This window comes from Bactrocera dorsalis, chromosome 1 (genome assembly GCF_023373825.1).
Source record: "Bactrocera dorsalis isolate Fly_Bdor chromosome 1, ASM2337382v1, whole genome shotgun sequence".
NCBI lineage: Eukaryota > Metazoa > Arthropoda > Insecta > Diptera > Tephritidae > Bactrocera > Bactrocera dorsalis.
The window spans coordinates 4,438,237-4,462,678 of NC_064303.1; the positions used below are offsets into that span (position 1 = coordinate 4,438,237).

Consider the following 24,442-nt stretch of genomic DNA (forward strand, 5'->3'; position numbering starts at 1 on the left):
CACGTGAAGTTATCTGCTCGCCGAAGTAATATCTCAATAAATCCAATGAATGGAAGTGGCGCCGTCTTTTTAAAACCAAATGCCGCCGAAATCAATAGCTTCAATTTCAGGAATCAAATAGTCAGTTTTAATTTTTCTTATTTATTTGTGACTATTTTTATCAGCGTCTTCTCGGTTATCATGACTTTCTTTACGCCGTAAAATTGAGCAATTGAGGCTGCAAGACAGCAAGATACAGATTAGGGGTCATATAATCTGTGCCATCAACCATAAAATCTTATTAAGCCCACCATTTATAACTCAGAATCTCTAAAGAAATTTAAATTATGCAAAGTTCCAGAATGGGAAATACTAGTCATTTTATTGGACTGCAGTCTATTTTGATTAGAAAGAGTAAAATAGTTTGCTGATGGAAATGTTTTATAAAACTGGAGTATACAACATAAATCTTTATGCTCCGTGTATGATAAAAAACGGTGATAGGTTTTAGAGAGAAGTTAGGGAGGGGACATTAAATGAGAAAAAATTATGTTACACAATTTTTGAAACTCCACTAGGATTTTGGAAACCTAAATCTCCCCATATTGGGTGGAAGGGATGAACAGGTTTGCTTAGTAACATCCGTAAAGAAGCTAGAGAATCAAAATACAGCAGATGACATGACATAACGAAACTTTGGTTCTCATCTGATCACTTCGAAAGTTAATAGACATTCTAAAAACAAAAGGTCTTAAAGCTTTTCATGAGGGAATATGTGGAGATATGTAGTACAATCACTAAGGCAGTTCCTGTGCTGATCAAGACGAAGAAAAAGCCTTTAGTAGCACCCTGATTTTTGTCAACTTTACTGGATGTGTTAACGCTTTAAATATATCTAATTTACAAAGAGGGCACTTGAGATTTAGATGATTGTAGGAAAATGACATGGACTTGTGAAACATAAAAAAACTATTGGTTTTTTTATAAACAAATTCACAACTACTTTTGGTACATGAATATTTGTAGGTAGGCAACATTTGTAGGTCATAACAAGTGAATTGTGAATTGAAAAGTGCCTGGCCATAATAAAACACTTTTTTTGGTAGAATTTAGTTTTTTTTTATTTCTATTCAACATAGATTCCCTTCAAAGGTGATACACTGAATATAGCGACCCTTCAAGTTTTCGATACCTTTTTTGCTTCAAAAGAGACATCAGTTTCGGCGATCACCTCGTCATTCGACGAAAATTTCTTACCAGCGAACAGTCTTATGAGATTTTAAAACAGGAATTGTCACTGGGGACCATATCTGGAGAATCCGGTGGATGCAGAAGCAATTCGAAGCCCCATATACACATGCCATAACCTTGCCAACCGACTGTTGTGTTTTCCACGCTTTGAACGGGTCCGTTGTGCACAGTTCATTCGGATGACTGCCGACTGGACTTCGGAGTGAAATGATGGAGCTAAGTTTCAGCACATATCGACGCAGAACTTTGGGTTTATTACGCTTGAAAATCTCCAAACACTACTGCGAATCTTCAACTATTTTTTGCTTTTTCACACAGATTCTTGTTATACCCAAATATTCGTGGATGATATGATGTACAAATTCAGTTGATATCTTTAGAATATTTGCTCTCTCGGACGACTTTACTTTATGATCATCCAAAATTTTTTGTGCACTTTTTTGATGTTTTCGTCGGTAATACCCGAATTCGGTGTTCATTTTATCACGTTTGAACACAGCATAACAATCTTTGACGGACGATTCTGCCGAGACAGTGTCCGGAAACTCGTCTCCAAGCCAATTTTTCGCTTCAACTGTATTTTTGCCCTTCAAAAAGCAATATTTTATGGACATGTGAAATTCTTTTTTATCCCACTTTTCACGATAACAAAAGTTGCTTCTCTCAAAATAATATAAGTCACAATCTAATGATCCGACAGCTGTCAAATTCATACACGCATCATTTGAAGGTTAGCGCTACCTAAATATCGTAAGGACTTAATTGTAGTAGCGTCATCTATGTGGCAGGCCGGGGACTTTGTACTTGACCTGTTATTCAGCACAGTAGCAGAGCTTTTAAAAGCTATCATACTTTCTTATTTTTCAATGAGTTTGGGTCGTACCAAAAATGGATATGAAAGGTTTCCCGATAACTGTTTGTTTCTCTTTGAATTTTGAGAAACAAATTCCCCGATCAACATTTTGATAGCCGACGGCATTTATTAAATTTGTCAAACCACTTTGAATACTTTTTCATATTACCGGAATATAAATATATACTAGGAAATGTTTGAAATTACATTGCCAGTAATGAAACAGAAAAAAATTATGAATTACATCACAGCAAAAGTGGTAACATAACCGGCCAAAGTAGGAATTAAAAAGCAGTTACAGTGGCAACGCACACACACGCGCCAACGCATACGTCCGCGCGCCTATTGTTCTAGCAGGCTACACATACGTACGCCTACGCACCGTGTACCAAAAACAAAAGCATAATTGAACGTCGCACCTCTATGTCTATGCTTAGCACGCCAATCGACGCGCTGCTTGGCGCAATGTTGCATGCAACACCATTGCTCTCTGTCTATTTGTTGCCACCACGCACACAAACTGCCCAAAGACTTGCAACAGCCACCCACGCGGCATAAAATGCAATGCAGCGGTCAGTCAGAAGCGCGCCGAAAATCAACAAACACAAAAACAAGAACAAGAACAAAAGCAAAACAATATCAAAGCGTAAAAAACGCAAAAGCGAAAAAGCATGATTTTTCAAATAACAGCCTACAATTGAAGCGCTGCCCCGTAGCTGCAAGTTGCATAGCGACCCACAACTAACCCGGACTACCACACATACAAATATATAAATTTGCAAGCACAAGCAAAGCAAAAAAACAACACAACAAAAAGTCTATTTTCGCTAAACGAATTTATATGACGCGCCTGGGCCACGCACAAGCCCGCCGCGCGCTCTTGACCCATTCTCACATGTGGAATTGGAGCATGTCCCCGCTTCACACCACAGCAAAACGGCCAGCAACTCGACAACAAACAACAAAAATTGCTAAGCGCTGCGGCATCATGAGCGCCAGCACGTGCTACATTTGATTCTCATCGTTATCTTCATCATCACTAGCGCAATCATGGTAATAGTTCGTCCTTTACGCCTTCGCACATAGTGCGCACCTTTCGTGGCGGCGTCAGCTGTTGGCTAACTCTCAACTAACCAACGTTAGCACAACATAGCGCACAAATGCCTAGCACTCGACCTCACACCTTGCTCAGTGTGGCAGTGTTGCCACCTAAATCGGCTGCGCCACGCTCACACGAACGCTGTGCTTGCTCATTTCCCCCGCGCTCATGCTAATGCAATATTATTTTTTCCATTTGGCTTTTCCAATTTTATTTTCATTTTAAAATTTTTCCACCCACACTCCAACAACACACTGCCTGCACTGCCTGTGTCCTATGTGCGTTTGTTTTTTATCAAGCACGCAATCCTTTACTCATCATAAGTCACAGTGGTACCCATGCGCCACAATTCTCTAACCCAAGCGTGAAAAAAGTGAGTATATCGACACCACCTTCAGTACGCTACTCATCGCAAGCGACGTCCATGGCGCGGTTGTCCGCCAAACGGCGCTCCAACAACAGCAACTTTTGTCATACTTTTTTCATATCCGAAATGCCGACTCGGCCCCCAACTGCCGTGCTTCTATTTTTTATGCTCATATTTTCCACTTTTTATTCGGCGCTGCCGTCGCACGCACACGCAACTGTTTGTGTTTTACGCGGCGCTCTACTCCACCTCCTTTTCATATGGCCGACCTCCTCTAGGTACGCTTAATCCAACCCTCGCAATTTCCCAGTCACTCTGTTTCGACCGCGCACTCATTCTATGGCTCCCACACACAACTACCTTCGCACACCATGCATTTCACATTGTTCGACACAAACCCCGACCCACACTCACCGTATCATCATCATCAACAACAACGTTCGCTAACCATCCGTGTGTTCGTTTCCTCACACCACTCACTGCCACATCAATTCCGCCCAGCTGTCCCAACGCTGACACAGCTCGTAAGGCGCGCCAAACCTCATCGACAGTACGTAGCATGCACGCGGCGCACAAAACTCAGCTGTTTCGAGTGGTGCCATCGGCAGTTGCATAGTCGCCCCCAACTCTGCACAGCTGCAGCCCAACGTTGGTGCTGGCATTGACTCAGCCGCAGCGTCGTGCGCGCTAACTGCCCGATCCGCATCAATTCGTGCCGATAACAGCAACCCTGCGCCAGCTTTTGGCATAACGACGGGCACACAATACGCCTGCCGTACCTACCCCAAAAGTCATACGCGCGTCAGTTGTCGCAGCAGTCGTGGCCATGGTAGGTCTACTACACCATCCCACACGCCCAGCCACATACGGCGCGACCTACGTCGTCGCATCGTTTTGTCTGCCTTGCCACAAACAAAAATTTATGCTTTGCCGACGCACTGTTGCACGCACCAACATTTCGTCGTTTACACGAAAAACTGCCGTTTTGCCGTCCATGCTGTCGCACGCCAGTTCGCCAATGCGTTCGGTGCACAAATTTCATTAAACTGTTTTCACTTCACTTCGTTCGTCACTTTGACATTTTGTCGCTTATCGCCGTTTCTGTGTTTTTATCCAGCTGTACTTACCTCCACCGACACAGCGCTCGCCCGTCTTCGCTCTATAAGGGCAGTTTGCGCACCCCACATACCGCACGTTCGCCGCTCGACTCCACTTCGCAATGTTTACAACCACTTGGCGCGCGCCAACGACCAGCCTACTTCATTCATTGTTGCACATTTTTTCCATTTCTCTTGTGCGTTTCTCATTCTCACGACGTCACACACAGGCCGCCTTATCGTCAATTTTCTTTTACGTTCATCCCACTCAGCCAGCATGCAGCGTCATCAACGGCACATACAGACAAATACATTACCGTTATGTGTTGTGGAGTCCTAAGTGAAACTCACTTCACACACATCACACTCGCTCTCTCGCTGCTGCGCCCGATCTTCGGTGTTTTTGGCGTCCTTCGCCCACTCTGTGCGCATGCCCATTACTACTGGTCGTCTCTTTCTGCTATATCCTTTCGCTTCTTCCTTTTTCGCAAGCGGCGCGGGGTAGACGACGACAACAACGACGACGACAGACACCACAGCTCAGCTATGCTCAGCTCGTTGCCAACTCTCACATGTTGTTGGGCCGGTTGGCGTGCTCGTGCGGACACTAGTTGGGGTTGACGTGCAGCAGCTAGGTTGTACGACGGTGTGGTGCGGTTTTGGCGGCGGCACATTCCGTTTTATCAAAAGTTAAAACTCAATCGCTTGTTTCTGTTTTGGTCAGTCAGCAGTTGTTATCCGGTGGCGTTAGGTCTCTCGTCGTAGTCAGTACAGCGTCGTACACGAGGCGAGCAGAAAACGTGTGCTAGCGGAACATGACAAGCTAATTAGCAACCATAAAATAAAAAAAAAGTGGCGAAGAAACACCAAAGAAAATGTGAAAAAATATTTTATGAAAATAAAAAAAAAATTAAGAAAATATTCTGAAGAAACGCCTAACTCAAAGTGTGTGAAATTGTCTCATAGACGCAAACAAAGTGTTGCCACAAAGTAAACGCTGACAGTTGCTTGGCAGCAAGAGTTCCAAAAACCGTTACTTTCGTTTACTTTTGAAAAAGTGGAAAATTTTTGCTAAAAATATAAAAAATAACAAATTAAATATAGCGCTTACAAAAACAACAAAGTGCAGTTCGGAAGTGTGTGTAGACAGTGTTTGTGCATTTACCGTTAACTGCAACATTACGCGCTCCAGCCACAGCCTTGCAGAGATTTTCAACGAATCCAAGGGCATTAAAAGTAAAAACCCCTAAGAATTGTGACACACGCACACGCACGCACAATTCTTCGTACGCTTAGCGCAATTTAATTAGCACATCGCATTGCCAACGTTTAGCCGTTGCATTTTGTTTTTCCTTTAACGGTATTTCCTGTAGTCCAAAGCCGGCGTTCAGCGCATAAAAATTATCCAAAATTCCGAAGAATCCGAGAAAAACACCAAAACAGTCGACACGTACAGCGTCGTCAACCGGTACCGGTGGCAGCAGTGGTGGTGGCACCACTAAAATGGCATCGAAACGCAAAGCATCGGTGCTGCTCCATAAGGTAGGTGACTAGTTGAACAAAATTTTAAGAAAAAGTCAAGAAAAAGTCGAAGAAATAATGCGTAAAAGTTGATGAGACTGCTTGAAAAGACGGAAGGAAGTAATGGAGTTGCCATAACAGCGAAAATTTGCTTCGAAATTAAAATACATGCACTTTCTCCTTGTTGTTGCTGTTTTTGTAGTGGCAGTATTAACCATTATATGTGCTACATTATAATGTAGTTTGCACGACGGTTGGGTCTACGTGACCGGATTTTCTATCTGGACTGCCAACTCGGCGGAATTCTGCCGCTATACTTTCCCTTCGCGTGGTTTGGTTTGAACTTAGGTTAGGTGAAGATTCTGTTAGAAGATTAGTTTTCCCTAGATTCTATTAGAAGAAACTTATATCTTAAAAGCTAAGTTGGCATAATCTGTGGTTTACGAAAGGAATTTTGCCGGAAAAGACTACAAATAATGAGCTTAATAACGTTTTTTGCTCCAATATATCATTATCTCTTGAGATTAGTAAAGAAGCAAACAATTTTTTGTTGTTGTTCTTATTTTTATTGTAGCGGCAGAATACTAGCGATTTGACAGTCCTTTGCCAGATAAAAATCCGGGTCCGTACCGGTTACATAGACCCGACTGTCGTGGGAACAATTTTTGTCATAAATCGGTCACTCGAACCTCAATAAGTATTCCACTCCTAAGATTAGTATTCGTTCCTACTAATACGAAATACGAAAAACAAACTCACCACTGTAAAGAAATAATTTTTTATTGATCTATTAATAAATAGTATTTCACAGTTTGAATTAGTGGATCAAACTTTCATATCATTGCCTCTTATGTCATTGTAAAGAAAGGCCTAAGAGAAATTATTTCTAACGGATGAACTGTAATTTCATGGCCCAAATCATTGCACCATAACCAAAAAAATCATTTAAAATTTAAAAAAAAAAAAAAAACAATATATTGTTTAGCAATCAAATCTGACAGTAAATTCAGTGACATCTATCGGTGAAATCGTAAACCTTCATTCAACCAACCTTCATTGTAACCAAGCGAAAATTTACACAAAAATCAATAGTCTTTGATACAACAACATATTATTATTTTATTCTGGGCCAAAATGTATATATTTATATGTTGATGTAGCCTGATTGATAAAACCAGTGAAATTAAATTAATATGTCGGAAACATTAAAACGAAGGAGACATTTTTTCTATAAAAGCATAGTTATCATCTTCTTATCTTTAGAACCAGTTAGGAATCAGTTAAACTTGTAAATTTTGCCATTATTCTTTCTTTTGAAATCAAATCGGCGAAATCTGGTAAAATTCTACGTAAGAACTGTAAGCCTACAGGATCAAAATCGAATGATTTTATTTAGGATTAATAAATGAGACGTTAGTCTGATATGCCTACTTCATAGAAATGGAAAAATGGAAAAATAATAGAAAAAATATATCAATATATTCCTTTTTTCTTATTTTGAAATACAGTCGACATGATCTGATAAAAATTCAAGCAGGATCAGTGGTCCTGACGGACCAGAATCAAGGGATTCTGTTTAGGATTAATAACTAGGATGCTATTCTTATCTGCTTAATACAAAGATCTTAATAATCATTCCAAGAAATATAAATTTTTTTCCTTTAACTTTCATTTTAAAATTAATCCGACAAGATCTGATAAAAATCTTATCAAGACCTATTAGCCCGAAAGACCAAAATGCAGGAAACAAAATCAAAAGAATATATCTATTAACATTTACCAAACTTGTATATTTATATTCTAGATTGGCAGACTATATCATAGAAACATTGAAACTGCATTTGTTTTTCTGAAATATGTATTCTATCGAGGCGTTCTTATAAACCTAATACAAATCTTTTATTTCTCATTATGAAATTGAAACGAAAATATCTGGTCAAAATCTTATTAAGATTTGGGCCTGAAAGACCGAAATCGAGAAAGTTTTGGTTAGGCTCAAACAGTGGGACGTTATCCTTAAGTGCTTATTCCAAATAACTTACTTACTTAGGACTCAAAGAAATATAATAATATTTCCTTTACAATCCATTCCAAATTAACCAGTTCAGAGAAATACTTGTAGAAGAATCGAAAATTGATAAGATATGGTTAAACTCTAGTCAAGATCTGTAGGCCTTAAAGACCAAAATGTTTGCTGAAAACTTGAAGAAACATCAAAGGAGTATATTTTTCAATGTTTCCTTAATTTTTTAATTTATCATTAAAATTAGGCCGACAAAATCTGCTTAAAATCTAATAAAGTGTGTAAGACTTAAAGACCAAATTGCAGTGATTTTGTTTACAGAGAACTTCAAGAGGAATCGAAGGATTAGTTCTATTCTACTTTTTGCGGAAATAAAGAAACAAATCCTTTGAATCGGGAAGTTCAAAACGGACGAAACTTGGACTATTAGATTCAATTGATTTAAAAGAGAAACAGGTATTGTCGAAAGCTCATTCGTTTTAGATAGATGAAAAGTAGTTTAAAATTCATTTCGATTTTAGAGACCAGAAAGCCTCCGATATCCTTGGAACATATTCAATGGACTTGATTTAAAAACTTACTGAGAAAAAATTTCGGAGCTAACCGAAGTACCTATTTACATCTCTAGGAACAGTTATTACTGTATTCTTCTGGGCCACACTGACAAAGCAAAGTTAATTTTATTGATTGTAAATTTACTATAAATAGATAAATGCTTATATGTCTCGTTTTATTTTTAATTTTTTTTTTGCGTTATACGTAGTATAATTAGGTCATCTCATTAGATCGAATACGGTGTCTCTAAAATTACGCCACTTCGAGGTTAGACAATAAAGGGAAAGCGCAAGAAACTGCACCTCGATGCTTTTTGATTCTTACTGTAATATTCATGCTCTTCGGCACATTTAAGAAATTTCTGGGTATCTTTTCGGGTATTCTTATAGTATTTAATAAACAATATCAAGACCAATCTGCTCTTAGGTACACATTATAAATTTCTATGTAATTTTCCGGTATTCTTAGGGTTTTTAATAACCAATATCAGCCTTACAATCTCATTGGAATCATAAAGAACTAACTCAAACGTAAAGAAAAGGAAATAAAGAGGTAAAGTGGGCATTACTAGTAGAAACATTGGCATAGAAGACGCTTTTTTATAGGTATTAAAAAAATTTATCAAAAAGTGATTTATGTCAGCATTTTAGCTGGGAGACCTCTTTCAAAGGTATATTAAGAAGACCCCAAAAACCCATTAACTTTTTGGATTACAAAAAGATTTGGGTAAAAAATATAATTTAATGTAGAACAAAATTCTTCGCTCGTGTTCTGTTCAAGCAAATTTTGGTAAGTCTTATATAATTATCAGCTCAAGATGGGGAAACAACTTGAAGAGAAAGGACATATCTATACAAAGCGTGCATATTTATGCCTTTCTGATTTTACTAAAGCAAGTTCTCCTAAAGGTAACCAAAAATTTGATTTTCTACTAACTATTTCAAAACGATTATATTCTCAAACGAACTCAGCAGAAATTGTTATAACCCCACATTTTCCTGGAAGTTCACCAGAATCTTTAGCATCAGTTAAACTCATGCACATTCCAGAAAGCTTCTGCTTAGATCTGTGCGCTCGTGCAAAAGGCACAAGCAAGTCCAGTGCCATAACTCCCGTACATTCCCATACCTTAGGCCTACAGAGCATATATTTTGACAGCAATTTCCAACAAAACTAATGCCTAATCAATTTCGTAGCAAGCGCTTCAAACCAACGCCACAAGCAACAAGAAAAACACTGAGTGAAAACAAAAACAAAACAACGAAACATGAAAAATGAAAAACGAAAAGAAGTTATGAGGGGTAGCACCCCACTTGCCGATTCATGCTTTATTGTTTTTAGCAGAAACTTTTTTTGCGCCTCACACAGCAGTTAAAGGAGACACAGAGTCCGGCAACGGACGCAGGGGACGTTGGACGTACGAAAACTTACTAATTCCCTATGAAAAAGAGATGAACGAAATGCTGCCGGAGAAGGACTGCAAAGCATAACTTCTTCAATAGAATGTTTTCGACTCCGCTCAAGACACGAAACAAGCAAGGCAAGCAAAGCAAGTAAGGCTAGTAAGGCAAGCAATAGCTACAGCAACAACACACACACACTTACACAGATAACTAGAATGTAGAAAGCGGCATAAACGAAATCAAAAAAGTTGCAAATAAGAAAAATGAAAGTACGAAGCGAAGGGTCCGTACGGCTGGCAGTAAGGCGTATAGAAGAGCAAACAAGCAGCCGGAAAGGGGAGGCGGCGGTCGAGCAGTGTGCTGGAGAGTGAGAAAAAAGTTAATCATGCCTTTTGCACAATAAATCCCATTTTGCAATGTACCAAATATAATGGATGGATAGATGACCCCATAGACGGACAGACAAAGTTGGTAGCGTTTGCCGAGCGGCAAGGCGAGTGTGCGGCGCACAGTGGCATTTCGGCGGAAAAAATAGGATTTTTCCACTTTCCAATTTCAAAACTTTAATGTTTTTGGTTTGTAAAGAAATATTTGGATAAAAAAAATTCAACAAGGTTTTTTATAAAAAGTGAAATTTTATAGTTAAAAAAACTAACAGAAGTCGACGGAAAGTTATTCAATAAAATCAGATTAAAATTATTGTCCAAAGAAAGAATTTTTTTTTGTGTGTAAGTTTATAGCTATGACTTTTTATTTATTTTTTAGTGAAAATATAGCACCTACTTGTTTATAAAAAAAAAGATTTATTGAAATTGGCAAAGGAAGCTAATTTTTATAATTTTTCAAAAATTATACTAAAAAATATCAACTTTTCATTTTTTGATGGAAAAAAACTTTATGTGCTTTGCCTTGCTTAGCCCTCTTACTATAAAGAAATGAAAGTTCCAAGTCTGTACTTTCAATTAAAAAAAAAAAAACAACCGCCAATTACCGTCCCTTTTAGTAACATCGATTTTAATTTCAAAAGTCGCTTCCAATATTTCATACAAATGGTCAAAAAGCCAAAAAAATGTAGTATACTTTCAGGCGCTCATGTAAAGGGCAAGGAAATTAATGTATTACACAAGCTCCTTTTTACAATGCTGGATGGTAAAACCGCTCAGATAGTGACACATACTACTGCAGCAGCAGTATGCTACATTTGTATAGCGAAACCTACTGAAATGAACAGCTTAGAGTTAGTTTCCATGAAAACAATTAAACCTGATGCATGTGAATTGGGAATTTCATCCTTACATGCTAGAATCAAGTTTATGGAATGCATTCTCCTTCTTATAATTTACCATTTCAGAAATGGGCTGCAACCTTCCAAAACAAAGAAATTAAAATACAAAATAAATTAAAAATACAAGCTGCCTTTAAAGATAAAATGCGGTTGCGAGTTGATTTTGTTCAACAAGGTACAGGAACTTCTAACGACGGGAACACGTCAAGGCTTTTTTTTTTAAACCCACAAATGGTTGCGGATATTACTGGCGTCAATGAAGAACTTATCAATCTATTCAGGATAATTCTTCAAATAATTACATGTGGCGAAAAAATTGATAGTGACAAATTTAAATTATATACGTCGGAAACTGCGAAACTGTTCGTACAAAATTATAGTTGGTTTTATATGCCTGTTACTGTGCACGAAGTACTAATGCATGGTAAGGATATAATGGATGCTGCCGTATTACCAATAGGAATGCTTTCAGAGGAAGCCGAGGAAGCCAGAAACAAAGACTACAGGAAGTATCGATTGATGTTTTCGAGAAAGTGTGATCGAATTTCTACAAATACTAATGTCTTCAACAGACTTCTCATAACTTCGGATCCTTACATAAGTAGCTTAAGGCGTCATTCGAACAAAATTTCCTTAGAACTAGATCCCATTGTTAAAGATATGGTGCTTGCATAATATTACAAATAAAAACTAACACAATTTTTCACCTGTAACATATTCAATAAAAAAATTTCATATTATATTGGATTTTTATCAAGGTAAAGGTATAAATAACGTCACTTTGCGTTTAAGTTTAATTTTTTTTCATCAGGAGAACTCAATTAAGAAGTGTCCCGAATTTCAAGTCCCTAGGTCCAAAAATAAAAATTTTGGCAATTGCAGTTATATGGGAGGTGGGTGTGGCAGTGGGCGGTTTTCCAAGATTTTTTCAAAATTTCTTAATTTTGTCCAGAGAAGTGTTTCTGCAAAGTTTCATTGTTGTACGACCACTCCTTCTATTTTTTTCCAAGAAATGTATGGAGCGGTGCCACTGTGCGGCGTGTGTGCACGGCAGGAGCAGGAACGTGGGCAGGATATGAGGAGGGCGGGTAAAAGACCATCAAACTTAGTAAAGTATGTACCCCTAACACACACACACACACACATGCACACAAACACATGCACAAACATTGAGACCCACGACAAGACGTTGCAGCAACTAATGATACGAGCAGACACACACACATGAGTTCGTATGTATGTATATTTGGTGCCAGCATAGTGTTGGCACACTGACATACGCCTCCTTATATGCTTAGGTATATGCATATGTACTGAAGCGCGCTTTTAGGGGCTATACGCCCTGCTTTACAAATGCGCACACGTTTAGTGCGCTGAGTAATGGGGTTGTCGGGCTGATTAGGTTTCCAATTGCTATGCAGTGGGGGCGGTGTAGTAATGACAGAAAGAAATAGCAACAAGAACAACAATAGCAAACCATAAGGAGCGCTCAACTGGACCGGCGATTGTGCTTCTAAGTTGTGCAGATATATATTTATTTAGCTGGTGTTGTTGTTGCTTGTTCCTGTTACTTGCGGCTGCCCAACTTCGTTTTTCCCATTTTCCGCTTCTTCGCCAGCGACTGCGTCCTTCAGCTGGCGCTCCGCTGACTGAACGCGTTATGTCTTTGACGTAAGCTTTGCCGCCGCCAACTGTGGCGTCACTTGATTTGCGTTTGTTTCGAGCGATATGTGGCACAGTGGGAAGAAGTTGATGAAAATTTTGTGATTAAAATTTTTTTTTTCGAAAATAAATATATAGTGTTTTATAAGAAAATTAATAATATATTATGTATAAAAATGATTTATAAATTCATAAAGATTGGTTTTACATTCAAAAATAACAAAAAAAAAATACTACAAAAAATATGTTTTTCCAAAATTTTTCTAAAATTATTAATATTTCTATACAAAATTATTTTAAATATGTTTTTTGCTGATATTTCTAATATTGTATATAATTAATTTTTCTATTAAAAATTACTTGTTTTTATTCTCAAAAATCACAAATCAAAATAAAAAACTGTTTATTAAAATTTTTTTTACCATTTTTTTAAATGATTAGTATTTCTATGAAAAATTTACTATTTTTATATTCAAAAATCACTAAAAAATATTTAATTTAAATATATTTTTCAAATATAATAAATAATTCTGTTAAAAATCATTTTTTTTATAATTAAATTATTAATTTTTTTCTGTCCATTTTTTTATAATTGTCTATAGATAAAAGAAATTTTAAATTTCATAAAACAAACTTTTAATAAAAAAAAGTATTTAATTTAAAAATATTTTTCAGATATAATTAATAATTCTGTTAAAAATATTTTTTTTTTGTATTTAATTAAAGTATTAATTTTTTTTTGTAGGTTTTTTTAAAATTAACAATACATAAAATAAATTATGAATTTCATAAAACAAACTTTTAATAAAAATAAAAAATAAGTTATAAAAAATATATGTTTTATTAAAGTTTATTTGCCTTTTATGACTAATGTTTCCATTAAAAATAATTTTTATTTTTTATATAATATGTAAATTAAAATTGAATTTGTCATGTACATGTGTATGTCTATCTTTTTATAATTACCAGTAAATTAAATACATTTGAAATTACATGAAAACTGTTTTTATATTCAAAAATATCAAAAAATCCAAAAAATATATTTTTTTATAAAATTACTCCCCCCTAATCCACTGTGCCACCACGAATGTGCTCGCCTCTAACGTGTCGTAAGTAATTCATCAAACTGGACATTGGCCAGAAAAGTTGATGACGATTGATGAAGGGTAGAGGCATACTAGCAGCTTCTTGGGTGGCTTTGAGCATTGCATTAGTGTGGGCTATGCTACTACTACTTCCAACCCAAGAAGCTACACAAAAAGGAAATTTATAGGTTTTGCGTGGGGGTAGAATGGGTGGTAAGACAAGCTAAAGTGCCTTCGGTGCTGGTCATCGCGCATTCATTGAATACTTGGTGTAAGTGCGCCGGCAGCGAGGGAAATAAATTTACATATGTACTAAATATATATCAGCTATTGGGAGTATATAGCGCGGCACTGAGTTCATACACACGCGTCACAATGTATACGTGCGGCTTGGGTCAGAAATTTATAAGGGAATGCTTAGGGAAGGGGGTAAGATGTCTGTGACCGTGCTATGATATTATAATGGTGGCGTTGTTCAAAGCATTTGTACCCAAAAATAATCAAATATGTGTAATTCTATATATATTTTTGTGTGACTATAAATATGGCTGAATTTTAAGTATAAGGTTTGGGGGTTCCATTGCTTTAATTGAGTATTCATTTATATATATCGTTTCTGGAACAAAGGTTTTGTATAAATAAATTTTTACATATATTGAAACAATTTTGTATAGAGCCTGGTATTGTAATAATTTTTGAGATTTTTAAGATTTTAAGAATTTTTGAAATGTGAAAATTAGTCATTTTTTCCACTTTTATTGGTATTTCAGAAAATTACATACACCAGTAGTTCCTCAGTTTATGAGATATCGCTCTGAAATTTTGCAAAAGTTCTTTTCTCACGAAGAAGCTGCTTATTTGTTGGAATCGCCGATATCAGATCTCTATAGCATATAGCTGCCATACAAACTGACCGTTGAGAATCAAGTCCTTGTAGAGAAAACTTTTTTGTTTGACATGATATCTTTAAGAAATTTCGTATACTTTATTATTCAAACCAATAGCGTAGTCTCCGAACAAATTATTCAAATCGGATTACTAGATCGTGTAGTTGCCGTATAAAGTAACCGATCAAAACCTAACTCTTGTATGAAAAACTTTTTTATTTGTTAAAATAAATCCACGAAAATTGACATGAAATATTCCCCGAGATGATTGTACAATATTTGAAAGAAAAATTACAGATCGGATCACTATAGCCTATAGATGTCATACAAACTGAGTGATCGGTAGCTAGTGCTTGTATGGAAAACTCTTTGATGTGATTAGATATCTTCACCAAATTTAGCATACGTTATTGTCTAAGGCAATGATGGAATCTGCGAAGAAATTATTCAGAACGTACCACTAGAGCATAAATCTGCCATACAAACTAGCCGATCGAGCTCAAGTTCTTGTATAAACAATTTTTTTTATTTATAAAGATATTTTCACAACATTTGGCTTGAATTATTGCCTAAGGAAATGATATTATATCCGAAAACATTTATCTGATTGGAGAACATTAGCATAAAGTTAATTATCATACAAACTGATCGAGCAAATACTTGGTACAGCTCTGAACTAGTAAGAGTAAGCTAAAAGTATAATTAGATAATTTTTAAACTGGTTGAGAATTACAAAAACATTATATAAATAAGGGAAAGAATTCATTTTTACGTGTAGAAAATCTTTTCCATGAAAAAAACCATCTTCTCCGACGCCCAGATATTAGCATTTATACCCTCAGTGGGAAGACAACCTCTTGTTACTTACTTTTACTGTTTTATAAACTTGTTTTCTCAAAGTTATGCTTACTCACCCCACGCCACGCATAACTGCACTTTAATTTTGCCCAAACTATTTAAAATTGTTCAATATTTAAACACTCGCAACAAGCCTCCTTCAATAACTTTGCCTTATATGTGAGTTAAATTAGCTGAGACTGGGTTCCATCAAGCCTTCAACCGTTTAAGACATATTTGAAACGCAACTTTGACGACGGTTCAACAGGAGACAAGCCAGGCACAAGCACATAGTAGCAGTATATCCACCGCCCCACAAAGTATACAACGCACACAAACAAACGCATTTTCATTTGAACCCTTTTCGTTGGCGAAAATGACTAGAAATTGCTAAGAATTTTACTCAAGCCTCAACATGAGTGGCTTGGGCAGACTTGCTACAACACACTACGAAGGATGCTTAGAAGTTGTAGCGTATACAAAAAAAAAATTATTTCTCAACAGAGTAAAAGCTTAGAACTTGCCAAAATTGAAGGAAATGGAAGGTGAACGCAACGCTAGCAATATTTGATGTGCCAAGATGCCGTGGTGGCAAGCAGACGCACCCCAGCCGACGGCAACGCTACGAGTTTAAGGAATCATTAATATGCGAGCATATAGCTACACACGCACACACTGCCGGTGGTGTTGAGTAAGACCCAAAAAACTCACAGCTACACATGGGTGGGTGTGTGTGTGTGTATTTTTCGCAAGAAAGTCGCCTGCGGGCTGTGCCAAAGCATGCCCCAAACTGTCGAAATACTGAGGCAACTGCAAAAATAGAAAGCGTCATACATATATATACACACACTCGTACAATTGCTTGGTATATATAAGAAGGCATTTTCGAAATTTTACGACAACACATAAGACTACATGTGTGAAGAAGGTTGAGTGCAACATACTCACATACATGCACACACATATACATGTTTGAGTACTTTTGCGGCGTCTGGACGCCAAACATGTCTGTCTAACCCGCCAGCACCCGAGGTACGGCCTTGTAAGACACATTACTGCGCTCATCTGTATACATACATACATACATATGAACAAAGATAATCATATAGACGAGCATATAAAAGATGCTGGCACACAAATATGAATGCATGTATGTGTGGCAAGACATGTGTGTGTGTGTCTCATGTGGCAAGCTGTATAGTGTTTTCGTAATCTATACGTTCAGCGCCAGCAAGATGAGGCAGCAAACTCATGCTACAGCGACAAAAACCAAACCCAAACAGCCACCCAGCAAACGTCTTCTTGTCAAATGCACACACACACACACATACACAACCAACATTTATGCTTACACCTGCTCATACCAGCGTCACACAACCTTGCAACCCAGCCACCGTCGCCGCCGCTTTCATTGTGCTTGCCACACAACAGTCTCAAGCAGGCAGGGCTTAACTCACAGCCCAACAAACCCACTTCCTTCTCCCCACATGAGTCGGTGTGCGTATTTGTGTGTGTTGCACATATCCTTACTTGGGTATACCTAACTCAAATTGCTTTTTACACACCTCCGTTTCGCAAGCTGTGCTCCTTCTAATCAAAACGAAGTTTCGGTATAAGAAAATCCGAAGCAAAATTCTATGCCAACCGCACCACTTCAGACACACATGAAATGTGTATGTGTAAACGCATGTGTGTGTGCTATGCATGGGACCTGCTTAAAACGACTTTAGAGCACCATTTTCAAGCAGTCAGCCAAACACATTGCCACATCTATAGAGGGGTGCCTACGTCTCTCACCTTTCCAACGTTTCTTCCATACTTGTTTCGCTTGGCACTGACACTGACACACATACGGCAGAGTGTTTGTAACGCAAGTCAGCAAAATATTCGCAAAGTCGTACACTCTTCATACAAACCGGCACACAAGTTCAATAAGAAAAGTTGAGAGGAATACGAGCATAGCGTTGGTAGTCTCCAAAGGCTCAGTAGATTGGGTCATGTGTAGGAAGAGGAAGGAAACTTATGGAAAATAAGCCTAAAGAATTGGCAGTGAAAGTTTTGAAATAGAAATACCCTACCCTGAACAACTATTGAATGAGAAAGGAGCGATAGGAATACCGAAGCAAATGCATTTAGAATAATAAGAATAATAGAGATATTGCCACAATTTGTCGCTCTAGATCCACTAAATCCTCACTCATATTTGAAATAAATTCCTTAACAGTTTCTGTTTTAAATTATATGTTGCAAATAGTTTAGAAGCTGAAGTTTTACGTATGAGCAATATTTCATAAAACAGTTGAGAATTAGGATTGCTTCGAGTTGATCGAACGAAAAAGTTAGTTTGAAGTTTGAATACAATAAGCTAGTTGTAGCAGAGGTTTAGGGAGTAAAAATATCTGAAGACAAAGTACCCTAACTGAATCTCATATGTGGAAAAGAACGAATCTGTGGTCCGAAACCGAAATGGACCTGCATTTATTACTTACAGGGTTAAATCTTCGAAATAACAGCCTCTAGCCGAATAAATTCGGTCAATTCCGGTACCGTATGTTGTTTTGGGAGTTGCACTTGAAGCCTTGCTAATCCCTCCCTTCACACACCATCTGTGCCTAACCAAACACCAGCAAAAGTTCCGTAAAGTGCACCGCACCACACAGCACTTAGTGTCATAAGCGCCCAGAGAGCTCGTGGCCTCAACCAGAAAACCCTCTGTGAGGGAGCTGTCTTAGTAGCGTACAAAGTACGTTCCCTTCAGGACTGAAGACTTATTTCGAGATGAACAATCTAAATAAAGGGGAATTAAACAGTAGTTTCGCAGGGTGGTGTCCCCTCCTCGCTATTTTTAACAGATGATTGTACGATAATGACGTCGGGCAATGGAATTGACGGCATGTGTTCAAAAGAGAACGACTATCTTCCTGAACTCCGTCGCTTCTTCACAGCAAGAAGCCTAAAACTCACCCTTGCTAAATCTACGGTCACCCAAATTACAAACTAGCGAAGGAGTGCAGCTCAACATTTTCGACGCCAACGTTCCGACAGTAAACATCCCTAAAATTTTAGTTGGCACATTCAACTGCTCAAATATGGTCCTTAATGCAGTAGGGTGCAGAAGGAGAGGATACAGGCCTGCTAGAACACCGCACTCCGGACCATAACAGGATGTCTCCTGATGTATCCCATCGAGCATTTACAACAGTTCCAAGCAGCTTCGGTCTTCGCATATGCCATCCCTGTAGTCAACGTTTCAAGCAAGTGGCCTCCTGGAACATCAAGAGAACATTCCTCCAAGACGTCGACGAACTGAAAAAATATACCGACCAAATCCCTCTCAGTGAATGGTGTACTTGGAGTCCAAACATCGTCTGTTGCAGAACAAGAGGTTGAGTTGACGCGTGACACAAGAGTAATCCCAGAACAATTTCGTTCTGGTATTGAAGTAGAATAAATTCCTCCTTATCCAGAATAGACACCTATATCCTCATCATATTTCTCCAACCGATTTCACATTTCATTACCATTAAACATGATCCATTCCATTACATTCCACACCGTTCCGTTTCATTTTAATACATTTTCATTAAGTTTTGTGCATCTTTTTCTCAGCAAAACTTTTTTCGAAAACTTTGGCACCAAAACTACCGAAACATTTGAGCCTACAACCACGTTACCACAAGTTCCCCTGGGTTTGGAGGTATGGAAATAACTTGTGCCTTCATTTATTTCCCCCGAACCCAACTCGGCATGAATTGAACTGTAAGAAACTCCTACCAAACTAAATTTACTTTCCATCACAAATGAAACTAACCAACGTGCACGCGCTCCACTCCAACTACTCAGGCACCCATGTCAATGTCGAAACAACTGGCTCACACACACAGGCACTCTAATGTCGAGTCGTCTAAAAGCAATACAAGTCGACACGGTGTCGCAAACAAACAAAAACAATGCCGACTCAAGAGTAGGAACACAACAGGCTCATGGAGCGCTGTGGTGTGGGTCGCTGGTGGCTGGTGAATGTGGGGCTTGGTGGCGTTGCTGTAACGCAAGGCTACATTAGAGGCGATGAGTTTAAGAACATTGAAACCAAAAGACAAAGACAAAGCTCGAGAGAAGACGGCAATGCCAACGACGTTGGTGACGACGAACGGGCGCAATTAGAAGTTTGGGTAGCGTTGCGGCGGCAACAACAACAACGAGAGTTGAAAGGAAACTGCTGGCAATAAAAGCTGTCGGCGTAGTTGGGCGGGGTGCCAAGGATGCTAGCCGGCGTGTACATCTTATAAATTTCGACATTTTTGGGTAATTTTCTCCCATTTCGTCTAAGTCTTTTTGTAGAATATTTCGTCTGCCTTCAGCTGCAGCTCCTTTCAGCAGCGCCGTTTCCAAGCGGCTGTTCTGCTTTGTTTGTAGGTTTATAAAAAACCTGCAATGGCAACTAAGTCTACGGTTTTCAGCAAGATTGTCGCTTTGTTTGGCTTGTTGTTGCTGCTTGCTATGCTTACCAGCTTTCGTCCTGCTTTTATGTTGGCTGCTGTTGCTGCCACCTTAGCTCATCAGCTCGTTATTTTCCGTAGTGCGTAACTCTTATTGCTGTTTAATGTCGTCTGTTGATACATTTATTATGTTGCTTTTGGTTGGAGTCTTTGCTTTGTAGCTCTCATTTAGGGTCGTACGCACTTTTTTGCAAGGAAAAGAAAGCTGGTTTAACCGCAGGCGAGATCTTAGTTTTGAAAAACCCAATCGAATCGAAATTATTATTCATTCCTGCTTTTGTGGGTTCAAAATATCGTGAAATCCAATCTTGGGAAAGCTTATTCGAATCTACTTATTTGGTTTTCGAATGTTTGACTAAGGGCATGGCAAATCGTCGAGCTTGCACTACTATGTCAATATATTTATTATGTATGATCTACAAAAAGATTCCTCTATATGAAAAACATACATATATTCGGATGTTCGGACCACCACATTGGACAAGGATTCATGCCAAATTTCCCGAAGATATCTGGTTAAATAAATAAGTTTCAATACAAGGTCAGTTTGTATGACAGCTATATGGTAAATCTTGTAAAATAAGAAAATTTTCCATACAAGAACTTGACTTTGATTGTTCGGTTTGTATGGCAGCTCAATGCTATAGTTGTACGATAGCGGTGGCTCTGACAAACGAACTGCTTCGTGTGGTAAAAAGGAAATGTGCAAAATTTCAGATCGATATATCAAAAGCTAAAGGGTCTCCGACGTTTCTTTCTGGGTGTTATAAGCATCATCCTGTTCAGTGTGTAAAGTTTGGATGGTCATTGAATGTAAGATCTTACGTCTGAATCCCTAATATTTTTCTCTCTAATGAAGATTAAGGTAGAGAGAGGTCCGTTGTTATTGGAACCAATAAAGTCCGAATATTTATTACCCCTGCGAAATCAGTCTCGCTTTTGTCTTTACTGGAATTATCAGGACTTACACTCCAACAAAGACCATGTCATTTAGCTTCATAATGGAGAAACTGAGGTTATGTTAGGTTGATTTGATTGAGGTTAGGATAGCTGGTACTAGATATTATTTTTAAAGTCAGATTACGGTGATTTTGATGAAAATATTTTCAGAAGTATTCAAATTCTGCAAGTAAAACCCAGATGAAGATCCTCGTAGGAATGCTTCGGAGAGCTTCAACTCCCAATATAAAAGTTTCAGTTCAATTGGATATGCATATATAGGAATAATAAAAAATGAAAGGAGATCCTACTAGGAAGATTTCGGAAATCGCTTCAAAATATCGAAAAGATGTTCCAAGTTGTACTAAGTCTGAGAAGATCTCAATTATATGTTGACTACTGATTTTTATTTCAGCCACGATTTTTCACATACATATTAGACATCTTAGTCATATGTGTTTCATCAATTTGCTTTATGCCCTTTTTATACTCCGTTCAATTACAAGATTATATACATATCTGTTACGCCTGCATCAAACTTTTCTTAATATGAGTCTTAATATACAAACAGACATTAGCCGGAGGATACGCTTAAGCCATTGCTGCTAACCCCTCGTCTATCTTTTTTTTCTTCTGTGCAAACTTTTCGATCAATGTGTCACCTTTCACCCCACGTACATCACGCATCACATACACACACAATCACACACATATAAACTCATTTCCTAACCTAAAATTCCTGGATCTCATATATGCCGGCAAATTGTAGATATCCATGTGAGAGTTTGTGTAGGCGATGTCGTCTTTCATTTGCGCCAAAAGAGATCCATCACAAAATAGTTAAGTCGATGTGCTTCTACAAGGTTACCAACGTATCCCCTTTTACCAAGCTTCTGCTAAGCGCGCACACACACACACAAGCAATCATTTGTTCGTTTTCCACATGCGCTCGCCATTTACTTTTTTCTTTGTTGCCGCTCTTTGCCTTCGTCTTGGCTGCTACTACGGTTTTATTCCATACTCTAAGACAAACCTACTCGTCCCTTATGCTTTTACGTTATTGCTTCTGCTTTCTTGCTGCTCGATTTTTCTATGCTTTTTCTTGCTTGCTTTACGGTCTTCTCGATTTTCTTCTCCGGCGTCTTTATGTGTTCTACCACCAACCTCATCAACCGTCATCGTCGTCTTCGTCGTTGTTGGATGAAATGTATGGACGGTCTGACAGGCATCTAAAAGCGTACACACACCCCGACAAACGTGCTCAAGCAGCCCCCACTCCACCTCTACAAGGCACCGAACATAAACCGAATGTCCAATGTTTGTTTTCGCTTTACTCCCTACATCATAAGCGCCGGGATAAGAAAAAGAAAAGATATAAAAAGGACTACAACAAACAAAAAGACACACGCCAACCTTGTTGCTACCCATCAAGTAACAGTCATCCTTGCCTTTATTCTGACCATCAGCTAGCAAACGCCGGAGTTTGTTACAAAACACACTGTCATTGCCGCCGACAAGCAGCAACCAACAAACACATGGAGGTCTATTCATGCCAAGAAAGCGCACAAGACATACCCCCACACATAATGGAAGTGAGCGCAAGGGTAACAAGCGAAGCTCAAAATGGAAAACGAGACTGCGAGTTGACGAAGGCACAGAAGGCTTATGACGCGCACAGCTACTAACGCCCCGTTGGGCGCAAAGCAACCGTACGAACCCTTACCGGGTACTTCGAACTTAATTTCGCAAGATTGTAACAAAGTTGACGCCGTCCCAAACACACGCACACACACCGTACAGATATCAATGTGGCAAGCTTAGTCCAAACACAGGCAGCGCAGGTGGCGAGGTATGGTGTGGCTGAGGAGCACGGTAACAGTAACGGCCTGATTTTATCAACACACCCATACACACGCACATACACACTGTGTGCTGTGGTGAGCAACGTCTTGCCATGGCAGCAGCGCACAGCCGTCCAATCAGTCCGAATTTCTTGCCCCCGCTCGCAACACGCGCTTCCTCCACACACACCCACATACAAAAACACTCCACCATAGCGTCAAGTTTCTTCAGCATTTCTAACTGTTCCATACCGTATTGGATTGTCAATTTTTTCGGCGGTTGGAGGCTTCTTATTGTCTTTGCCTCAATACAAGGCAAGAAAAATAACAAACGAGGCACAGCAAAGCGCACAAAGGAAACCCTGCACACTCTACGCTATTCGGGTGTGGGTGTGAAGGCAGCTTAAGGCACACCAAACTTACAACAGCATGCTGCTCTACAAGCAACCATATCCCTAGACCCAACGAAGTAATCGTCCTTTTATCCATTTGTCTATTCCGCACCCGACTGACAGTTTCTAACTCGACCATTACTTGGCCGCTCCCCAACGACCCACCCCACACCACAGCGCTCATTTCTAGCAGCCCTTCGCAAATCCATCTTCATTCTGGTTTCTTTTTCGTTTTTTTTTGCTCCTTTACAGCTTGTTGTTGGAACTTTACGTGGCTGTACGTATGCTCGACAAAAACTTGAGGGTAAAAATTATTTCTTTTGAAATGGCAGAAGATTTAATTTTTTCTCCGACTCTATGCTGGCTGCAAGTCGTATATGTATAGCCAGTTCAGCCGTACCCTTCGTCAATTTCATTACTTTGTTGGACGGCGCCAGCGTTTTGGCTGGACACTGTTATTAACCGTTAGACGAAAAGTATGTAGTATTCCATGTTTGGTTGGTCAGTACGCTGTAGTGTGGTCGTGACGTGCACTGCGGGGAGTTGGAGGTGCTTAGTTACGTCAGGAAATCAGTATGTCAGCCGTTGGAGGGTGAGGTAAGACGGACTCATTGCATTTGGTAACCAAGGACTTAGTTGGGACTGTAAAAGATATGGGGGGAAAATAAAATAGCTACATATTCATTGAGGGTTTTTTTCCTGTTTCTATTAAAAAGTTTTAATATCTATTGGTGTAGCTGTTTGGAGGGCATACTCTTCTTACCAGTAATATATATACTATCAAGGAATGCAAAGTGAGGACGAACCTCACCTCAAGTAAGTCATTTCAAAATGAAACAGGAATACGGATGAGAATGAACCTTGGAC

At 38.7% G+C, this 24,442-nt stretch overlaps 1 protein-coding gene across 1 annotated transcript in view; it reads left to right on the forward strand.

Annotated features, from left to right (window-relative positions):
• The first annotated feature begins 5,245 nt into the window (after positions 1-5,245).
• The window catches only part of LOC105232481 (homeotic protein female sterile), a 61,528-nt gene continuing 42,331 nt past the window's right edge, over positions 5,246-24,442 (forward strand). The window contains exon 1 of the mRNA XM_019992442.3: positions 5,246-6,188. Within this exon, the coding sequence (XP_019848001.2) occupies positions 6,150-6,188 (39 nt within the window). The 5' untranslated portion in view covers positions 5,246-6,149. The remainder of the gene's footprint in view (positions 6,189-24,442) is intronic.